This window comes from Falco cherrug, chromosome 10 (genome assembly GCF_023634085.1).
Source record: "Falco cherrug isolate bFalChe1 chromosome 10, bFalChe1.pri, whole genome shotgun sequence".
Taxonomy (NCBI): Eukaryota; Metazoa; Chordata; class Aves; order Falconiformes; family Falconidae; genus Falco; species Falco cherrug.
Window position 1 is genome coordinate 5,657,885 of NC_073706.1, and position 20,972 is coordinate 5,678,856.

General features: G+C 46.3%; 2 protein-coding genes across 9 annotated transcripts; one reads left to right on the forward strand and one right to left on the reverse strand.

Moving 5' to 3' along the window:
- Positions 1–106: 106 nt before the first annotated feature.
- Positions 107–13,903, reverse strand: GHRH (growth hormone releasing hormone). Of its 3 annotated transcripts, XM_027805161.2 has the most exons (5): positions 3,754–3,853; positions 2,838–2,969; positions 2,067–2,171; positions 1,328–1,465; positions 107–989 (listed from the first exon to the last, which is right to left on the reverse strand). In XM_027805161.2, the coding sequence occupies exons 1-5, from the start codon at positions 3,831–3,833 to the stop codon at positions 926–928; spliced, it is 519 nt and encodes a 172-aa protein (XP_027660962.1). In that variant the 5' UTR covers positions 3,834–3,853; the 3' UTR covers positions 107–925. The 3 variants fall into 3 exon arrangements, 1 of the variants encoding a protein (XP_027660962.1); XR_008734107.1 differs by adding an exon at positions 7,074–13,903 and having other exon boundaries at positions 1,328–2,171; positions 2,838–3,853; XR_008734106.1 differs by adding an exon at positions 7,074–13,903 and having other exon boundaries at positions 1,328–3,853.
- Positions 13,904–14,177: 274 nt separating this feature from the next.
- Positions 14,178–20,972, forward strand: MANBAL (mannosidase beta like). 6 transcript variants are annotated; one of them, XM_055721905.1, is made up of 5 exons: positions 14,178–14,247; positions 16,167–16,206; positions 17,558–17,640; positions 17,990–18,184; positions 20,762–20,972. In XM_055721905.1, exons 4-5 carry the CDS (start codon positions 18,035–18,037, stop codon positions 20,867–20,869), a joined length of 258 nt encoding a protein of 85 aa, XP_055577880.1. In that variant the 5' UTR covers positions 14,178–14,247; positions 16,167–16,206; positions 17,558–17,640; positions 17,990–18,034; the 3' UTR covers positions 20,870–20,972. The 6 variants fall into 6 exon arrangements, with proteins under 6 accessions (XP_055577880.1, XP_055577882.1, XP_027660965.1 ...); XM_027805163.2 differs by lacking the exon at positions 14,178–14,247 and adding an exon at positions 14,339–14,641; XM_014279802.3 differs by lacking the exon at positions 14,178–14,247 and adding an exon at positions 14,661–14,978.

Sequence of the window (20,972 nt, forward strand, 5' to 3'; positions counted from 1 at the left end):
ACAGTTAGGTCCATGAGCTCTGAGTTATTCTGGAAAGAAGCAGGAGGAAAAGAGAATTATTAGAAAACTTTGTGGGCACGCACAGAAGGTTTTTCATTCTTTGGAGGTTTTTCCTAGCTGACCTTATTTGTGGAAAGGTAACAGAGTTAAGCATGGTAAGAGAAATGCTGAAATGCTGTGCTCTCCCAGCTGAATCTATAGACACAATTTATGTGAAGTTCTGATCTTCCCCTGCTCCCCAGCCTCCTTTTTTTTCAGTATGCACACAGGTCTCTCCACACCCCTTTATACTGTGCTGGCTATGGTTGGACTGGCTTAATGTGTACAGACAGAGGAGCAAGATGAGGTTAGTTCAAACAGGGCAACTGATGTTTGTACGAGTGAAGGTATTCCCAAGGATGGACCCCAGTCCCCCAGGGCTGGTGAGATTCAGAGCATAATTTAAGTTCCAAGTGACCACTTTGAGGACTGAGGGGTACTGAAAACAGTAAGACTTCCTCTTCTATTCAGCACAGGGAAAACCTGAAATGTCTCAGAGACCTAGAGGCAGGTTCTTCTCCTGGAGGAAGACTTTTACCTGCCTTTAGCCTAGCTTAGGCATTCAGGCTTACTGTCTCAGATGGCTTTACAGGCTGCTTTTGGTTGCTGCAAGCCTGTTCCCAGACATCCATGTGCAGCTTCATAACACTCGTGGTCTTATCTGCTCAGACTAACAGGACTTTAGGTACTTGGCAAATTTGATTGGAAGTTTTTTTTCCTCTTAAATTGCAGCAAGCACCCCTTTTCATGGACAGCAGTGGGAGCTGACTTTGCTGAAGAAGAGTCTTCAAACCACTTGAGCAGTGCAGTAGCAGTGTGTTATGTACAGAATTAAGCAGGGAATGTTACTCACCAGAGCATGGGGAGATGAAAAAGGGAGAAGTATTTACATGAGCTTAGCCAGGGTGCCAGGAAGGCCTTTTAACCGACTGCTGGTGATGTCCTGAGGCCTGTGAAAGAAGAGAACGGTGATGGCGTAATTGAGATTGAGAGATAAATCCTTTTTTTCCTCTACTTGTTTACTGAATTATGGGCTTGAGAAGACAGCACAGTGATGGACTGCTGTGTGGTGCTGGCTGGCTCAGGACAGGCTGTTCCTTATTTGCACCCCACTTGCCCACGTTAGGGAAGGGCTGGGTTCTGGGGTCAGCTAGGAGCTTTATTCTTTCCCTGAGTATACCTGAAAGATGATACTTGATCCAGTAGCTTCACATCTGGAAGCCAGACAGCAATAAGGACCTTGTCTTATTCCTGTGGTTGAGCAGATAATGAACTGATTCCCACCTACCTTTGATTCTGCAGAATGGCTCCCAGGAAGTCCCTTAGTACCGTCTGTTGGTGGTAGCGGCTGTCCATCAGGATGCTGTCAGACTGGCGCCTTGTCAGAAATTCATGCACCCCTTCTGCTGGGCTGTTCTCACCGCTCCTGTTATGCAAAGATGAGAAACATCTCTGTTTCAGAGATGCTTTTTAGCCTCTCACTCAAAGCATGGCTCAGGCTGAGCAGCACTGCAAGAGAACCTGCTGGGTCTAAGCCTAGGGCCATTCTACTCGGTTTCAGTAAGAAACTGATCAGCTGTATTTCTGCTGTGTTAGAAGAGGGATTGGAGCTGGCTCACATCTGACTAGTTGGTCTCGGTGGCAGTCACTGATCTATCTAGCCAAAGCTACCCAAGTGTTAGTGGAGAGGCTGTTTTCTGTGTTCAAACTAGACCAGGGATAACTGTTCCCTACCACTGAATGATCATCACAACTATTATTTGCAAATATTATTGCTTGTTGATATTATGCTGAGCTCTCAGCTGATCTGATACTTACAGCCTTAGAGGAAAGGATTAATTAGGCTGCTTAACGACAGTTGTGATTAGGGGGATCTGAGACAGGGATGCAGGGTGCCCTTTGGGATGTGGGACAGCAGGAGAGATTGCTTCTGTTGCAGGGGAAGGCAGCCATTTCTGCCACACGCATGGAAGAAACTGCCCAGTGTGAAAACGTTAGCCCTAGGACAGCAAAACGCTGTGGCTTACCCAAGCCGCTTGCCAATGATGGTCTGTAAGAATTTGCGGGCGGAAATCTGCCCCAGGAATTTCCGGTAGTTGTCAGTGAATATGGCATCAGCGTGGCGCTGCATCCTGGGGATGAAAGACAAGCATAGGGTGTGCTCTCAGAGCTAGTGATGAACCTTCTAGGTGAGAAATGGGTGTTTCGGATGTGGTACTGCTGATATCGGGGGCAGATAACTATAGCAAATGCCTTTCGGTATTGGACTGTTAGTTGTTGGAGGGTAAAAAGGATTTGAGGGAGTTCAGTCTTGATGTGGAAGCAGCAAGCAAAATAAAATGTCTGTTAATCTGTTTACCCACACTAAAACAAGTAAGGAGAAGTGCCTGCAAGCTAGAGATGAGGTCAGAGAACCAGTGGAAGGGAGGAGGAGGACCACAGGATGGGAGTGGGCAGCGCTGGGGCTGGGACATTTCTGTGCTTTGCAGCAGCACTGTCACCCCCCGGGAGGGCTGTGTCTGCGGCAGGGTGACAGGAGCCTCCAGCAGGTCTCTAGCCTGTGGTTAGACCCAGGCTCCCAGAAGGGTACCCTCCACGGTAAGGGAAGCACAAGCCATGAGATCTGGCATGGTCCCAGCCTTCTGCTCTGGTTGCAGGGCTCAGCTGAGTTCCCCTCCTGGAGCCTGGACTTTGTGGTTCTGGTGGGACTAAGTGACCTGCTGGTCTGCTCCTGGGATGGGGGAAGATTGTAACCGGTGTACTCGTGCTGCAGCGGGGCCGAGAGGTGAGGTACAAACCTTTTCTCAGTGGGTTCTGTTAACAAACCCTCCTCCTCTTGTTCCTCTGCCAAGGGGTTATGGCTCTGCAGCGGGCTGCTGTGCTGTAGCTGGAAGTTCACAGCCTTGCCAGCAACCAGCCCTGGACTGTACCTGCAAGACAAACCCAGGGCATACTACAAGATGTGCTCAATTGCCAGTCGGGGATCAGTCTTCTTGACCACTGCACCCTCTACGCTTGCTTTTTCTTTCTCCTTTTGTCATCTCCATCTCATCAGTAATGCAAATGTTGTCCATCGCTCTCCCCAGCTAGAAAGTGTCCTGCCTCAAACATACTTGCCTCTTGCTGAGCTTCCAGCATCCTCAGGCATCCTCGGCAATTCTGGTATCGTTATGCCACGGCTTTGGCACAGGGCTAAAGAATTTTCTATGTGACGTTGCAAATCCACATTATAGAACCCAATGCTCAGTTTTGTATTTCCATCGATTTGTAGTGGTATGAAGTAATATTACAACTTCTAACAGTTGACAAGGAAATGCTTGAAATATTAATAGGCAGCTGTTGAGTTCATGTACTAGAATATCTGCAGTTCTGACTTCAATGCAGGTGGCCTGCCAGCACAAATCAGTGATGGAGCTGGAGGTGCTGCCTGCTCTGAAGATTGTCATATTTCCCTTTATAGAACCCAACATTCAATTATAAAACCAACTGTTTGGGCTGAAATATTCTGTCAGGTGCCTGCCTTCAGAAACCACTCCTAGGCTAGCAATGTACCCAAAAAATTAAGCCAGGGCAAAGAACTAGGCTTAGCAATGCACATACGGTTCATCTGGCTTTCAGAAGTGCTGGCAACCTTAATTTGGCACGTGCTTATATTGCACAAGGTCAGAGAAGAGGTAGGAACCAAGAGCGTGGATAAAACACTCAGCAGCTTACCTGAGAGCTGGGTAGAGAGGAGGGGAGATGGAGCATGAAACTAAATGCAAGAACAGGAGCAGGGCAGCCTTATCCAGCATCTTCCACCCTTTGGAGTCACCTGAAACACAGAGCAGTCTGAGTCAGCGGCAGTGAGGTGCTCCAGGCCAGGAGAAAAGCCCAGGTGGCACCTCTGTGCACTTGGTCCCCCTGCTCACTTATCAGCACCAAGGGACCGGGAACATGCCTCCATGTTTGTGGTTATGGTGTTTCCCAATGCAGAGGTATCTTAATGTGGCAGAGTCTTCCTCAGGGAGTGCGGTTCCTGGAGGCAGTGGCTGCGTGTGACCCCTCAGGGAGCTGCTGTCTCCCTTGGGTTGGGAGGCAGGGCTGGTTGGCAGGGTTTCACGCTGTGGGACCCTGTTGTTGACCTGTCCTGCTGCTGTGGTTGAAGGAGAGCTCTGAGGCTGGGTTGAGCCCCAGGGACTGCTGCATGGGCTGTAAAAGCACCTGGGTGCTGGAGGGCAGCAGTTAGCAGGGGCTGCCAAAAGCAGCCTTGCTGCCTGCATGGGACCATCTGCAACCAGCCCCTGGGACCTCTCCTGCCCTCCGCTGTCCTGGGGACGTGTACTTGCTCACATGGCTGTACAGCACAGATGCGTGCATAAAAACTGACTGGGATGTCTTGTGGGCATCCAGAGCTCAGGGAGAAATAGGAAAGTCCAAATAAAATTCCTGAGCAGAGGGGTAGTACTGGCCCAGAGGTTACCCTGGCAAACCCATTTATCAAAGGCAGCAGTGCTGAGCTTGGTTAGCCATATGAAACACAGACCATTCCTTCAGTCGTCATGCTTGGGTAGAAGAGGGAATGGACCAAAATACATCCCTTTGGGAGAGCTGAACTGCTGCTGTGTTGAGAGGAGCCCCCCCGTCAGCGCCTACGCAGCTCTGAGCACTGGCTTTGGTGGGAGGCGAGACAGGCTCGAGCCGTGCGTGTCTGCCCTCCAACAGCCGCTGTGGTGCTTCGTGTCCTGCTGCTGGCTGAAGTGCTGTGAATGATTCAGGACAGAGTCGTCTGAGGTCGCACACCCTCCGGAGCCGAATGCGATGCTTTTGTCATTGGAAGCAAAGGACAGTAGGAGGGTATTTCAGTGAATGCTCTTCCTGAGTTTTGATTGAGAGCAATTGATCTTTTGCTCAAAAAAAGATTCCTTAAGAATATGGATATAAATCTTTAAAATACCAAGTTTCCCCGTTCCCTGTCTTATTTTACACAAGAGAAGAGCAGAAAGACGTTTGATCTCCGTAAGAGGTAAAAAAACCCCTTCCTTCCAAATGTATAACAATACTTTGTTGCAAAAAGAGCAGTTTTCACATGGAAAGCGTTTGGTTGGGCTTCTAATTGCCTAACCGAACTTTCCAAGCAGTGACTTTTACTGACTGTGATGGTAGGAGGGGGCCCTTTCTGATGAAAAACATCAGCAGTGAGCTGTGATTCACTGCTGGGACAGAGCTGCCCACTCTCCTGACTGTAGATCAGGATAGTGAGGGGAAGGCTAATTAAGGGCCGGTGGTCTTCAAGGGGGTCCAATCTTGATACTGTGGAAGTTAACAGAATTAGTGGCAGTGGCAAAAGTGCATGGACAGACAAGGGAAAAGGTGGTGCACTAAGAAATGACATTTCTTATCACAAACTTATTCTCAGCCCTGTCCCTGTTTCCAGCTGCTCATGCTTCCAGCTGGGGGACCAGCAGCTTCCCCACCTGTTCCCCTGGGAGCAGCACTATTGCTCCTAGCTCCAGCAGAGCTTCTTGTGTAGCATCCCTACCTCCCAAGATCTGGTCTCTTAGAGAATCACTCTGGCCCCCCAGAGAGTGGAGGAATGCTCAGAAGAAGCAAAAAAGTGACTGGGAGACTCCCAGGACTTCTTGTTTTAGAGCAAATTTCCTGCTTGCTTTTTTCCTTGTTCATTTGAACTTGAAAAAGCATGCCTGTTTTGTGCCTCTCCCCTAAATATCTCCAAGACAAATCCCAAATCAGGTCTTTCTAGATAGAGGAAATGATCTAAAGCATCTGTCAGGGGGTACCAGGAGACTGTGGCATCACCATCTATAGGAAGTGTCAACCAGGAGATATAATCAGTACCAGGAAAGCTACTATGTGAGCTGAGAAGTTCAAGTATCAACGTAAATGAAAACCTAGCCCAACATTGTCTGCTTCCCTTTTTTCTTCCTAGGATACAGCGCTGATTACCACTTTCTTTCTGTATCTGGTTTCTCTTTGAATGCTAGGGTTTTCTCTGGAATCATTTTTTGTTCCTTTGAGATTTATTTTTCTTTCTCTACTCTTAGTTTCTTTGCAATATTTTTTTTTTTTTTGTTTCTGGCTTTGCCTTTCTTCCCCTGTCTTGCTTTGTCTTCTCCATAACTGGAGTTCACTTCTCATCTTGTTGGGTAATTCATTTCCAAGGGAAAAAGGGAGACACAAAGTCCTACACCCCTTCCCAGAAGTGTCTGCTATTTCAGAGGAGAAGCTGGGGTGAATTGAAGTGTCACCCTGCATACAGGCAGCTTGACAGCTCTGCAAAACCTTGTCACCTTTGAAATTCTCCTGAGATGAAGGACACCTTACTTTCCATTCTGGCAGCATGTGAAAAAAAAAAAAAATAATAAATAAATACCCCTTAAGATGAAGAGCTTTTAGCACCATTCCTGCAGATATAAAGCATAACAGCTTCATTCCATCCTATGCAATGCTAACAGCAGCATTGTGAAAATGATGTTGGAGAGATGGGGTAACTACCCCTTACTGTTTCTGAAACCTTAACCTGGTCAGTCTTAAAAATACCACTATGTCGATGAAACGAAGCTTTTAACATGCCTGCTGTTTTATAAAGTTCAGACTTTTGTACTATGAAATACTACATTAGAAAAGCAGAAATCCTTTTAAATGCCTTACCGTTGCATTTCTCCTCACACTTTGGTTTGGCTGAAACACAGTTTTATTGACAGGTGAGTAAAACAGCGTTCGTTTTCCAGGGGAAAGGAACTCTCATCAGTTACAGTAAAAGAGGAAAACTGTGCTACAGCTAGTAAGCATCTAACATGTTTTTACAAGGCTTATCTATATTACAGTTCTATTGGTTTGCATTTATCCTGTAGTTTGATTATTGTTTCCATCTATACTTGGTACAAAAAAATCTTGTATGGTACAAAGGATATCATACCTGGCAAAGCTAATTACTGATGCCAGTTTTGATTGCATTTCAGTGTATTTTAATTGTTTCCAATTTCCAAGTAGGCGTTATCTTGTTAAATGCACATACAGAGACTTACACTTACCGTTCCCTTAGAAAACAAGCGTTTCCTCGATCGGCTCCTGCCCAGGTGTTTCCTTCCCCTGTTGTGAATACAACTTCTTCCTCTCCAGAGCTGCTTTTGTGAGCCCTGCTGGGTTCGTCCCCTCCGTGCAGTGCCTGGGCAGGACCCGGGATGTGTGCTGAGCAGGGAGGACACTCTCGGATCTCCCCCCAGCTGTCCTCTGGCTGCTGGGGAGGTGCAACTCCTCCTTATATACCTGTGGCTCCCTCAGGAATCCTGTGGGCTTCTACACGTCAGAGAATCAATTATCCTCCTGAATTTCAAAGCGTGTGTTTAGCATCCTCTTTTTTTGTGTGTGCAAGGACGAAGGCAGGGAGGTTGCAGGGAGAGGGTTATGCCTGTAGTCGAGGGTCATTTGCATGCCTTCTCTATTGTTCAAAGAATGAAGAGCAAATAATAATGAATCTGGCAGAGTAAATGACAAATTTGCTTTGCAAGGTAAACTTTCTCTTTGCAATTGCATTTTTTCCTCCTGCTCCACAATGAGAGTTAACCATTAATACTTCCTCACACTGCCTGCTCAGGAAGATTTGTCTTTTTGCTATTTTCTTTGATTATCAGCCTTTTCCTCCTTCTCCTTTGTTACTCACACCTGCTAGCATTAGCAGGGCAGTTCATGCTTCAGTCCCTTGCAAATATCACAGCTTCATATCAAGCACACAGAGCAGCTGGAGAGCTCCGCTCCGTTCATGTGCTCTGGAAAAAGGCAAGGGTCTTCCCTGGGGTGCTGCATGCACTGGCAGCTGTTTTCATTCCTGGAACAAGGTATATGAAAGCCCCATTAAAAAGAACACATAGCCTTGGTGCCCAGAAGACCAGGACAGTTCAGAGGAGTTAAAAATGAGGTGCCAGCATGAGCTCCACCTGCAAGATTTTTCATATTGACTTTATAATGCCCAGAATTGATGGGGATCCGTTGGGGCTTGTGTAACTCGTTGCTGGGGGGAAGTTTCAGCAGATGAGATGACACATACCTGCCTGCTGCGGAATACTTTCCCCTTGCACTGGAGGGCTCATCGCAGCTATTGGTGGCAGAGATGGATTGTAGGGAAGGACAAGTGCATCTGGTGTGCACGTGGGTACCTGCATGTGCAGGCAGTCTGAAGCATTCAGGGCTGGTCTGACTCTGCCATTGCCCCTTTGCTTCTTGCTGAGGTGAGAAATCAGCACTGTGATTATGGCTCACTCCTTTATCAAGCAATATCCTCCTTCCACACTGTAGGCTCTCAGTAAGCAATAACCCAACAGTCGGAAAGGCTTGAGTGAGCCTGGCATGCTGAATGACTCTGGTGTTAAATAACAGTCGCTGTATACCTAGACAGATGTACACCGATGCCTTTGGGCTCTCCCGGCTTTGAGTGCTCCAAGGGCTCACATTCCCTTTGGTATCAAATCAGAACCAGGCCACTCCACAGAGAAATCATGAACAATGATTGAATGGACCAAAGCAGGAGCTTGAGCTGACCAGGGCCCTTGCAGTGGAATCCAGAAACAGAACAACAATGTGAAGAGAAGCAAGAACTACTGCCTTCTTCCAGTTGTAAAAAGAAACAGCACTAGCCTGTTCATGGGGAGAGGATCTGCTGTGCAAATCAGGAAGGTACATAATTTGTATCATCTACTCATGAACACTGGAGAAGCAGATTTCTGGGTAGCACAGAGCAGGTTTTCCAAAATCCATGTACCGGTTCACACAGCTGCACACTGTCTCTGCAAACTGGAAAGGGATTTTTGTTTGCTTTTTTGAAACAATCTGCTCATGTTCTCTCATGTGTGAGGCTGGTTGCACCAATTTTTCAGCATGACGTTTTTCTTCCACTGTCTTGGTGCTATACTGGCTGAACAGATGAATCAGACCATGTTGTTAAACCAGTTGAGAGCCAACACTATATCAAGGTAATTTCATTCTACAGTGTGGTTTTGAGATAATTCTCTGTCCGCCTGGCCCTTTGCCTTACACAGAGCTGCTGTAAGATACGGGGCAGTATCTCTCAGATCAAGGAGAATCAGTCTGTAATTGACTTGTTTATAGCTGCCTGCTGCCTAGCTTGGATTAGGAGGGCTGTGATCTGTGTTCATATCTCAAGTGGGCTGCTTTCAAAGAAGGGTCTCTAAAGCTTCATCGTCCTCAGGGTTTCTTTGCACTGCCTGGATTGGGTTTCTGTCATTCACAGCTGGATCCAGCAAGGCTCACACAACAACAAGCTGTCTTCATGACTTCAGATTAATTATGAGAGGCAGCAGAAATTTCTAAAAAACCCTCCAAGCTCTGTTGGGTGTATCCAGCTTAGGAGTTCTGAAATAGAGCAGCTTTTCTGTCCTTGGGATTTCCTGTCCCAGCTTTAGTCAAAACCTTCATGTCTTCATAGGACCCAGAAGGGTCATTTGTGGAGCTCCTCTACCAGACTCTTTGAGCTCTCCTTCTGGCTACCGAGGCTACTTCTGCTGCAGCAGGAATGGCTGTGATCCCTGCTACTGCCAGCAGTTAGCCTCAGCTTGAGTCCCACGATGGATGCTCTGGCTGCTAACATCTCTGAATGAAGATGCCACAGACTGTGACAGGATCCAGTGTTGTTTGGAGCCAGTTTTGCATCCATCTGTGTTGTGTTGCAGTGCATCTTTGGAGCTGGAAACTATGGTCTTTGTTCTCGTGGTCATTTTTTTTTAGTAGAGTAGTCACACAGGTGGAGCTGGTACCCCCTGCATGCTCTTGCTTCAGTTCTGCACTCCACAGCCTGAGAGCTGCTCTGTGCTTATCAGTGGCATTGATTTTAGGGGTAATATCAGTAATAATTTGGCATAACAAGCTTTTGCAAAATGAATGGCTTTTTCTCTTCAAAATGTAGAATCATAGAATATCTCAGGTTGGAAGGGGCCCATAAAAATCCCTTGGTTTGTCCCTAGAACCTTCCCAGTTCCTCCCCACCTCTCGCTACCACAGCTAGTGGTGTCAACATCCATTGGCTCCCAAACCAGAGGTGTGTAACCCTCAAATTACCTCCCACAGATCATCGCTTCAGGTTAGCACCGCGCCGTGGGTAACTGTCTATTTGCCCTCTAAACCCAAGCCTACACCAGTGCAAGCCTGATGGAGCCTACAGCCAGGTACGAGCTGCCACAGGTCCTTCTGCAGCTGGAACTGCCCAGCTTTGGAGCCACATCCATGTGGACCCAACCTCCCTAGGGTCCTTGGGTGAAGCACATGCCAGCTACTTTTATTCAGTGCCAATCCTTCACTGACAAAGGACACAGTGTTAGGATCCTGCAGTAATTTCCCAGATATTGATTTCCTCTTAGCTTTACCTCCTCCGGTCTCCATGCCATGCTTTAAAAAATTGCCCCTGTCTATTCCAGGTGCACAACATACAGCTTCAGATAAGCTGAGCAGCATGTGAAATGGTCCTGCTCACCTTGTGAGGTTGAAACTAATGACAGTAAGAGCTCAGCAAATGGCAAAAAAAACCCCATCCTGTATTCTCAGCTATCAAAAGCTTTTCTGCGCTTCTCAAAAATGGCACAGACAGTGGATGTTGGTCCCCAGCTTCTCCAAACTCCACCACTCCTGAGAGAGCCCCACACAACTGTTCTCACTGGTTTTCGTTTACTTGAGAGATGTGGTGGTGACTAACATCACATATGTCCTAATGGTAAATTAAACAGAACTGCCTAAGGTTATATTTTTTGCATAGGTTTGCCATCTTAGAGGTAGGCTGGGACATATTTTGCTTCAAATGTCTTATCCCAAGTGGCAAAACTAAGGCACGTTGTAATTAAGTTGATCATCAGTCATTTGCATTGTCCGTTACTGGTGCATACAAAGTAACTGCATTCCTAAGTTCTTTGCAAAAATGCAGTCATTTCTGTGGAAGGCAAGCAAACAAAAATGAGATGAGAAAGATGAGATTTGGCCAGTGTTGACAGTTTAAAGAGGAAGCAGAGGACCCAAAATTTGAACCCAGCAGGTGTGGGGAGGCTTGCCATTAGAAAATCATATAGACTTGGTTTCTCCACCTTGGAAGGATAAAGTGCTGGGATTTGGATCTTCAGATCCTCCTGGCTCAATTCTTTGAACATCAATAGATTTCCTGGAGATAATTTTCCCTTGAGGAATCCAGGTTGGTAGGAAGGTGAATACAGACATTTATCAAAATAATCTGAAGGAAGGAGTCCCTCTGGATGAGAGCACAGTTTGCACTATAAGAATGAGCCTGAAGCAAGGGATCAGATTAAAACAGACAAAATAAATCAGTAATTCAAAATGTGCAAGAAGAGCTATCAGAAAGGACTGTCTCATAGTGTTAAAAGCCTGCTTGAAAAGCCTACTTAATCTTCAAATGTTAACGTATCACTGAGACTACAATAGAACAAATGACAGTGGCCTGCATGATGTGTATCTGTCAGGAGCCTGATGAGCTCTGTGGGTGAGATCCATTTATAGAGCCCATACCTGTCTGGCTCTGTTTATTTCCTACCAGAGCTGCTGGAGCATTTCAGCATCGTGCGGGTGAACTGCCAAGAGTTTCAGCCAGACGTCATCATGTTACACTCAGCTGTAGGCTTGAGAGTTACTGGTTCCTGAATTTCTGGCTCTCTAAATACCATCTCCTTCTCCCAACCCTGGCAGACAGCTCAGATGCCAGCAGTGAACCTCAGTAATTAAGAAGTTCATCTTTGCTCTTACCACTCTCATTTCAGTTAGTAAAGGAGCCTTGGCTAGAAGGTTGCACAGCATATTGTAGCCAGAATCAATGAACAATGAGAGCCGGCTTCAACCCTCACCCTGCCACCAACTAGCAGTGACCAGGTCCTTCAGCTGCCAATTCCTGGGTGCTGGTGCCCCACTTGAGGATTCTACTCCTGATTTTTGGAAGCACTGAGACCTTTATACTCTGGGAGGGAAAGGCAGTGTAGGAAGGGGTCTGTGAACGCCCGCCCTCTACTCAAAGGGCTCTAGTGACTACCTCAATGACATCCCTTCCCATCAGGGCAGGCTGGGTGTTGGTCTATTTTCTGTGACTTGGTTTCCCATCAGAATCCAAATGCTGCTATTACTGCTCAACTTGGGAAAGTGCTTTGAAGGCTTCTGATAAAAAACCAGCATTTGAGTGAAATGTGTTACTGCTATTGAGAAGGTAAAATGTAATTTATGGAGAGGGAATGAGGAAGGCCACATTTCCAGTAAGGGTTGAAAAATGAAAGCAGTTGTTACTAATTTTTTCCTGGCTGAATAATAATATGCAACCTGAGCATGAAAAGACCTTGGTGCACAAGGATGTTGTACATGTACGATGAGTGGTAATAAATGGGTCTCACTGAAAAGACATGCAGGAAATATTGCTTTGCAAACCAAAGAAGAAATGTAGAAAGAACTAAAAAGCTAAGGATGGTTTGAAGAAAGAGTTCATGCCCGAGCTCTGACTCTACTTAGAACTGAGTGCTGACAAAATTGCCATTTCCACTTGTTGAATCAATTTTAGCTTTGAAACCCAGTCACATCTTGCAGGCTTTGGAAAAATCTTCCCTGTTTTTATAAAGAACTTCCTTTTTTATCGTTTCACAATCAGCTGAAACAAATGGGTCAGTGTGGTGCTGGTGAAAGGCACGCAGCCAAAGCGGGCTAATGGCACCACCTGCTTGTGGTTCAAAGGCTGAGTGTCTCTGCGCAGAGCCAGGCGTTACTGTGCAAGTGTTTGATGGTCTCAGGGCAGGACAGTGGTAAAGGGAATGGGTAGGAGCTGTATAAAAGCTGCAATTTCACCTACCTACTTCTGCTTAGAATAAGTAGCGCCATTTCTGTTGGGGGAGACGAGGAGAAGGAAAGAAAATGTACGGTATTGGTTGCAATCTAAGTGTGTATTTTCCCCTTTGCCTGCAAACTTCAAACCACAAGGATGAGAGCTCATGAGAAGGTGTGACAGCAGCACCACCAAATTTAGTGCACTGGTAGTATTGGGAAGAATTTAATCTGTTCGATTAACCCATGCTGATAGGATCTCTCCTGACATTCACATGAATTATTTCTCCCTTCTCAGTGTTTTTGTGTCCTAAATAGTCAGTGTTTGGGAGTGGAAAGGGCAGAATTTACCACCTTGCCTGAGCTCTGCATTTATTCCACAGCTGGTACAGCCACTCACCAGGGGCAGTGAAAGCTCTGGTAATTATTTAAGAGTGATTTTTTTTTTCTTGGGATTTTTATGCTAAAAGAATTTCTTTGTACAAGTGTCTCTGGCCTCTGCAACTCACAGCCGTGCAAATTCTCCAGTTGTCTGTAAAGTCTTCTGCACTACAAAAGATGAAAGGTTTTTAATCCAATTGCTCAAAACCTTTGAAATTGTTTTCATTAATACCCATTTAATTCAAATGCTTGGTAACAGCCTAGAAAATCCTTTTATTACAAATGCCATACCTTCCTCTGTCAGTAGATAAGCAACCGATTAGGTTTTCCCCAGATTATTTAGGCTCTCTGATAATACAGCTCTGCAGCAAAACCTGGCGCTACTGATATTTTAGGGTTAAGAAAAGGGCAAAACAAATCAGATTCTTTAAATACCACAAGCAAGGAAAACAGAGCACAAGCAATTTTTCCCTTTGTAAGTCATCTTATCAAGACATCTTCATTTCAGAGCTGGATACTGAATCAGGACATTAAAAATAAACAAAAAATCCCCTGCAAGAGCAGAGCCAGAAGCACACGTCTTTTAATTGTTGCGGCCAGGGCACATCAAGGGAGCTGATCAAAACCTCTCGGATAAAGAGAAGCCCGCCAGGACTGCAAGGCCACACTATTGATGGTGAGGATTAAAATGCTAGCACAGATTTAGGGGGCGAGTGCATTAACCCTGAGGCCTAAAGGCCTGGGGGGCTTCGCTGCCCGAGGGGCCAACCCAGGCCTGGTCCTGGGCACCCACCGGGGGGTGGCACCCACCGGGGCCCGCAGGCGGGGCGGGGCCCGCGCCAGCGAGAAGCCGAGTGGCTTCAGGGGCCTTTCGGCAGGAACCCGGCGGCTGGGCCCCACCGGCCTGCAGGCCGCCCTTAGCAACGCAGCGCCCTGGGCGGTTGCTAGGGGCGGGGCGGGGTGCACTTCCTGCCGGGCGGTAATCACTTCCGGGGCGGCGCGGCCTAGCCGAGAGGGGCGGTGAGCGGGCCGGGCGGCCGCGAGGGGCTGGCTGGGGGGGCTCCCGGGGGGGTCGGGGGCAGCAGGAGGGGTCCGGAGCGGCGCGGGGATCCGCTGGAAGGGGCCGTGTTGGGAGGGGTGCGGCGGTGGCCTTAGCACCGCCCCGGCCCCCCGGGAAGCGGGTGGGAGGGCCTGGGGCGCAGGGGAGCCTCGCCGGCTCCCTGAGGGCTCGCTCGGCCTGCTGCAGCCAGGGCTGGCGGCCGCTGCAGGCGGGAGGAAACGGTGCAGATCTGCCCTCTCCGGAAAGGAGGAGCTCTGGGTGTCCCCTGCTCTGGGGCTGCACGGCTGCTTCTCCTTACAACCCCTGGGCACGGCTGGGACCCGGCTGCCTGGCGCCGGGCCTGTAAGCCTACAGGTGGGCTCCTCGGCCTCATTAATGGTCATGTTTTCAGCGGTGCTAAGCACATGCAGATCCTCCTGAAGCCAATAGGAATTGGCCAGTCTCCATCCCAGCACCTGCTAAGTTATTTCAGAAATCTAGTGTGAGGATTTTTTTGCCTCATCCTTTGACAGAAGCGTTCATGTTCTGCACCAATACTGGTACTCTTTATTTCCACCCCAAGAGGAAGCTCATACATATTACTTGAAGTGCTCCTGTGGCTTTGTCCTAAGCTAATTATTTATGTAGTGCTATGTATGTATCATGCTTGAAGATGCCAGCTGAGAAGCAGCACAGGACAGCAAAAAGAAAGGTTTGTGCCTCTCCTAGCTGAGTTGAGATGGCTAATTTATGGCCCTGATCCTGCACATTTATCATGTATATATATTATGGGTGACAGCCGCATCCTCTTCCAGTGGTGTCACCGAGCAAAAGCATGAGCCTGGAGCCCTGAGTAGCCCCTCGCTGGTGCTGTGGTACAGCTCTGGCTTTGCTACAAGTCCTTTTGTGTGGGAGTAGCTAGTTTGCTGTGAAACCCAAATGGAAGCAAGACTGACTGTTTTTGAATATAGTCAAAATCTACTCCTGTAGTGCACTGCAAGTGTTTGTGACCTGTTTCTGTTGCTCTGTTCCAGTGAGGTGGCCAAGCTTGTGGGGAGAGGCAGTACCTGCTGTTAGACCAAATGAGTAAGGTGGAGGGGGAGCTTCCTCTCAGGATCTGAAATAGGAGTACTGATCTTTAAATGCAATTTAAGAACAATTACTTTAAGTGTAGCCATGCTAATAGGTGAGGCAGTCTGAGGAAAAAGATGGTCGATAACCTGTGGAGAAGATGTTAGCCAAGGAAGAGGTGGTGATGCTGTTAGCTTCTCATGAACAGAGAGGAAGACTCCATTATCATCCAGGGACCTGCAGGATTAGCTGCAAGGCAGAGTGTGAGGGGGTAGTGCTCTTGGTGAGAAAGCTCAATTTCCAAGTTTTGTGCTCGGTGCGGAAGGCTGTGTGCCTGATGTTGAGCCCTGGTTCCTCAGTGTTCCACTTCGGCCTGCTCATTTGTGTAAGGTTTAACCTTCTTGCCTGTGCAGGTTTGGGCATTGTGTTAACCACTGGAGTTTTTTAAAACGGGGAGGAATTTTGCTAATAGTCATTCAGCTCCACTGATAGCTAGAAAACTAATGCTCCAAATGTGGTTGCCTGCTGTGGCTGTTGTGCCAGCAAGGATGCTCTACTATGACTAGCTGGTGCATAATGTCAGATCTTCTCTGAGCATATTTCATGGGGCAACATTTAAAATGGTAGTGGCAGCTGCTGACAGCCTGTGTGAGAGTTCTTGATGCTGGTCATGTCACCTGGGATTTGTTAGACCATTGCTAATACCCTCAAGGGAAGCGAAGTAGAAAAAGGAAAGGAGGGGAGACTTGTGGGAGATGAGGATGGAGATTTTTTTGCTTTCATTTTATTGATTTCCTTTTCTAGTTTATTTTTGTGTGTTGTATTTCAGGTGAATGAATCGGGATTATCAGTCCTGCGAAAAACTCCAGGTGAGGAATGAAGCCACATCCCCTCCTGCTCTGTTTGAGGAAGGGCGTGGGCAAGAATAATGTTTTCAAAAGATATCCCTTTAAATTAAGTTGAGATGAAATGAAACTCAAGAGTGAAGTTTCGCGTGATTCTGTTTCTTGCTGAGGAACTGCTGCCTTAGTGGATTGGGGGAGAGGGTGTTTAAACGTTGTAAGCAGTTAGGGATGACCCACATTTATGCATGGTTTGTGGACGCCATTGTATGTCCAGTACAGCCTTTGGGTCTGTGTTGGGACTTGCTGGGTCTGAGTGGCCCAGTGTGTATTTGACCTTCATGTACAGGTCCCATGCAGCCTTTGCTTTTTGAATTGTAATTGGAATACAAAAAAATTTCTTTCACTGAAGTACAGACCCAGAAGGGACCACGAGAGGTCACCTATTCTTATCACCTGATTCAAAGGCAGGATTATATATACTCACACCCCATCCCAGGCGAACACTTAACTGATACGCTCTTCTGAATCACCAGTAACAGGGATTCTACAGTCTGTGCATTCCAGTGCCTGGCAGTCCGTGCAGTTGGGAATTTTTTCCTGTCTTTTAAAATTCATAATAATATCCTGTATTTCAGGTGAATTAAAAAAAAACACTATTACTATTTCTTGTAATTTATATACCACTCCTTTTAGTATGCCCCCAAATGAGATTTGCCTCTTAGGCACTGGCATTGAATTGTTGGTTGATTCTCAAATTTATCAACTATAACTTTACTGAAATTATACTCTTTAAGTTTTCTGTCCTTCTGAAATGGGTCACATCTGCAGGTTGTAGAAATCTCCTCCTAGCCTGAGAAATACAGAGCCTGCTTTGGAGGTAATTTTTAGGAGGCAGATTACTACCATTCAGCTGAAACATGCATGCAGCACACACTCACGCCCAAGCTTCAGTAATACAGAGAATTGTGAGTATCAGTAAGTAGTGCTGATTTAATAAGTACACACCAGGCTCACACAGGTCTGGAAAACTGAGTGAGACAGTAATCACAACTGAGTTCTGATGGCATCTCAGACTAATTAAATTTCCCTTTTGGGACCTTCTGTGGCGTACTCCAGCAATTCTGGCAGGAGAGTTCTCTGTTGTGGAAAGCCATTAGTCATTCATAGAATGAATTGACAACTCCATTAGCGAAAGATAAAGGAAGGAAGAAAGGATGGTCTCGGCTGAGAAGCTAGCCTGGGACCCAGGAGATCAATATCTAACTCTGCCACAAACTACCTGTGTGACCGTTGCAAGGTATATGGGCTTAATGTAACTAGCCACTAAAGCCACGCTTAACTTCAAACACGTAACTCATTCCTCTGTCTTCAACAGATCTGCCTTCTGTGTGCTTTACCTAAGTAGCAGTTGGTTTTGTACGCCATCTAAAACAACCAGGCTGTGACCACATATAAAATGTAAGTGAAAGTGAATAATAGTAATCTTGCATGGTTGATTGACTTCAGGGAGAAGTATATTCTTGCTTATTAAGTTTTGCCCTCATTGTTTCATGAATATTGTTCATCTTTTTCCTCCTCACCTGCAAATGGACTAATACTAGCGCTTGAGTAATATTTTTGTAGGCAGGTAGTAAAAGACAAGCATCCAAATAAAATGCAACTTTCATTTCCCTCTTTTGTTACTGGTTCTGTAGATCAAGGGTATCTTCAAAAAACCTGCATGAGGTAGTCTCATTTTTTGATAATGGAAAGTGAATACCAGAAAGCGTGATGCAAATAATTGCTTTTTTTTCCCCCCTTCTTGTAGTAACCAGTCTTCTTGAGAGCGTTAGAGAAGAAGGGTGCGCTCACGATGGCTGCTGAGCTGGATTTCTCCCCACCTGAAATCCCTGAGCCTACATTCATGGAGAATGTTCTACGCTACGGACTCTTCTTTGGAGCCATTTTCCAGCTTGTCTGTGTGCTAGCCATAATCCTGCCAGTTTCAAAGTCCCATAAAACAGTAAGCAGTGTTCTTTAATATTGCTAGAGATGGGTAGAGTCATAGAAGTTAGGATGGGCGGTAACTCTGAGTAGCTAATGGAGACACAGTGGTTTTCCCCTGGGATTACGGTTTCATTGTTCACTCTCTTTCCTTCCTTCTAGCTTTCCCACCTTCAGCTTTTGTCTTGTGATTTATCCTTGGATTAGAAAGTCAGGAACAAATACCTGAGCCAGGGTCTGTCAGAATATCAGTGAAAAAAGTGACCTGAAGCACCGGCAAGATGTGCTAAATGTGCACACTGGTCCTGACTGTACATGAGAAGGCTTTAGTCCCATATTGTCATCCTGCTGTTGATTTGCTTTATTAATTGCCAGGCAGGGTGTCCCCTTTGCAGGACCTGCCTTTCAGGAAACGACTTTGGGCTCTAGTTTATGTGTGATTTTTGGAAACAAGATACAGGTGAAATTCCTAGTATTTTCTAACATGAGGGGGGCAGTTTTCTGTACTGACACCCAATCCTGTGCCAGCAAGTGGAGGGTCCTTTGATGCAGTTAGTACAGGAGAGAGTTGAAGTGAAAGGTTGCGGTGAGCTACAGGGCTCTGATTCCTCTGGACTGGACCACAGTGGGATGACCTGGCTCAGCCTGGCTTTTCTGATAAAAGAGTTCCACATGCTTGATGATGCCTGTCGTGCTGGGGACAGATATTTTCAGTGTTGGTGATCAAGCTGCAGGTTTGGTGGTTTGATACAGATTTTGTATAAATATGTATGGTATATTTTCAGTAATAACTCAGCATGGGAAGTTTTGGTTTCAGGCTGTCTTTATTGCCATGTTTGTTCCCTAGGAAGCATGGAAATTTTCAGCCTGTCTGGGGAAGGGAATGTCTGTGGGTGAGGTACAGTGTGAGGGATACATACAGTTCATGACCCAACTTTTTCACCTTTAACTGCTGGTGTGATGTGAAGTTGTGTTGATGTACTGGATTAAAGACACTGTCCCGACATGGGCACATGCTCCCTCCTGCTAGTCCTGCCACAAAAGCTGCAGTTCCCAGCAAGGAGATGAAGGCTGCCGGTCACGATGCAGTGACATTGCAAGTCTCGCGCCATTATTCTGCAGCCACCAGCACCTGTCTGCCAGAGGCCGTGGTTTCCCCTGAGAATTTTTTTGAGAAATACTGAGTAGCCTGGTTCTTGAAAGCTGAAAAGAATGAAAGTTTTAGTTGTAAGTGAGAAACTGAAGACCAGGCCCCCAGTTAAAACAGTAAGGCTCGAGGACCTGTCACTGTTCAAGTTTGTAAGCACACTTTGATGTTTGCATGCTCTACTTTTTATTTTCTCTGTATCTATACTGTCCTCTTGAGCCACTGTCCATATGACTAATTTACAAGACCGTAAATGCCAGAAGCTACCCCTCCAGATCTTGGGAATGATGCTTGAGTCTGGGTAGGGTTTTGAGGAGCCTCTGTCTTGGAGACTTCACGCTTTGAAGTCTGCCTTGGTTTGAACATTAGAAGGCAGCAGTGTTCACTTTCCAGCAGCAGTGCACTGCATCCCTGACTAATAACTGCCTGTTGCTCCATTTCTCCCGAGCCTGCCAGCTCCCCGTGCGCCGACTGCAGCCTTTGGAAAGTCAGCCAAGTCTCCTTCCTTGGAAAGCCACACAGATGTGAACTGTAATAGCCCAGTAACTTGAGAGACGTTTGAACCAAGCTCTTTGATTAAAAGGATACTGTCAGATGCTCGCCTCCCCCTCCATTATCTGGAGTGCTGTCTTGGAAGCTTGAAACTAGCACGTCTTGCTCAGCCATTTTTTGTGTGTCCTTTTCCAGTTGGCACACTCTGACTGATAGAAACCAAGATGCTAAAGCAATATTTATACTCAAATGCATTTAATGAAAGGAGGCAATCTGCATGTGTGCGCTTTCTCAGATGAGACTGGCGCTGTTCCCTTCTGTTTTTACAAGATAACTAGACTTTATTTCCCATGGCTGAAATATTATCTGTCATCTCCCCTGAAGGAAACAAGCAGCATATCTAAGCATTCCTTGTTAGTCCAGGTGAAGAAAGCTTTGCCTGCAATTCCCTCCCTGGATTTTAGGCTTCATTTAGAGGCTCTGAACTTTACATTCTTACTACTGTTTTGGGGAATATTTTTTCTCTTGCACATGATGATGATTAACGCTTTGCAGAAATACCTGCTGAAAGTTTCCATGCACACTGGTGATTATATGGTATCTTCTCCTTTTCCTAATTTGAATAGTTTTCATTTAGTGTTGGTTTTCTTCTTGCCTTTAAAGTTGGTTTTGTTTTTCTTCTCCAAAGCCTGTTTTAGACTCCTAAGCTTTTAACGGCTTCTCTGGTAACAAGCTGTTTCTGTGCATAAACTCACACTCATCAAAAAGCACATGCAGAAGAAGTAGAGATGGTACCGCTTGAGTCTCATTAAATGTGGACTCGGTTTGATATAGAGGTGTTCCAACAGAGATACCCAGCACTTGCTTCCTTTGGCTTTATACTCAAATGCTCAAAGTGAGCTGTCAGCAAATTGTAAAAAAAAAAGTTACTGACTGTTTCTTAATTGATTCTTGTAGGACTCGGACAGTTTTGAGCCTAAGAATTCAGAGACAGTGAAGAAGCCAAAGGCAACTGCTCCACAGATAAGCAAGAAACCCAAGAAGGAAACCAAAAAGAAACGATAAAGGCATGAGTGATGAGCCTCAAAAGACAGAATAGTCATCTGTAATCATGCTTCCTCAGAGGTGACATCAAAGGCAACTATCTATATTAAATGGTTTTCTGGCA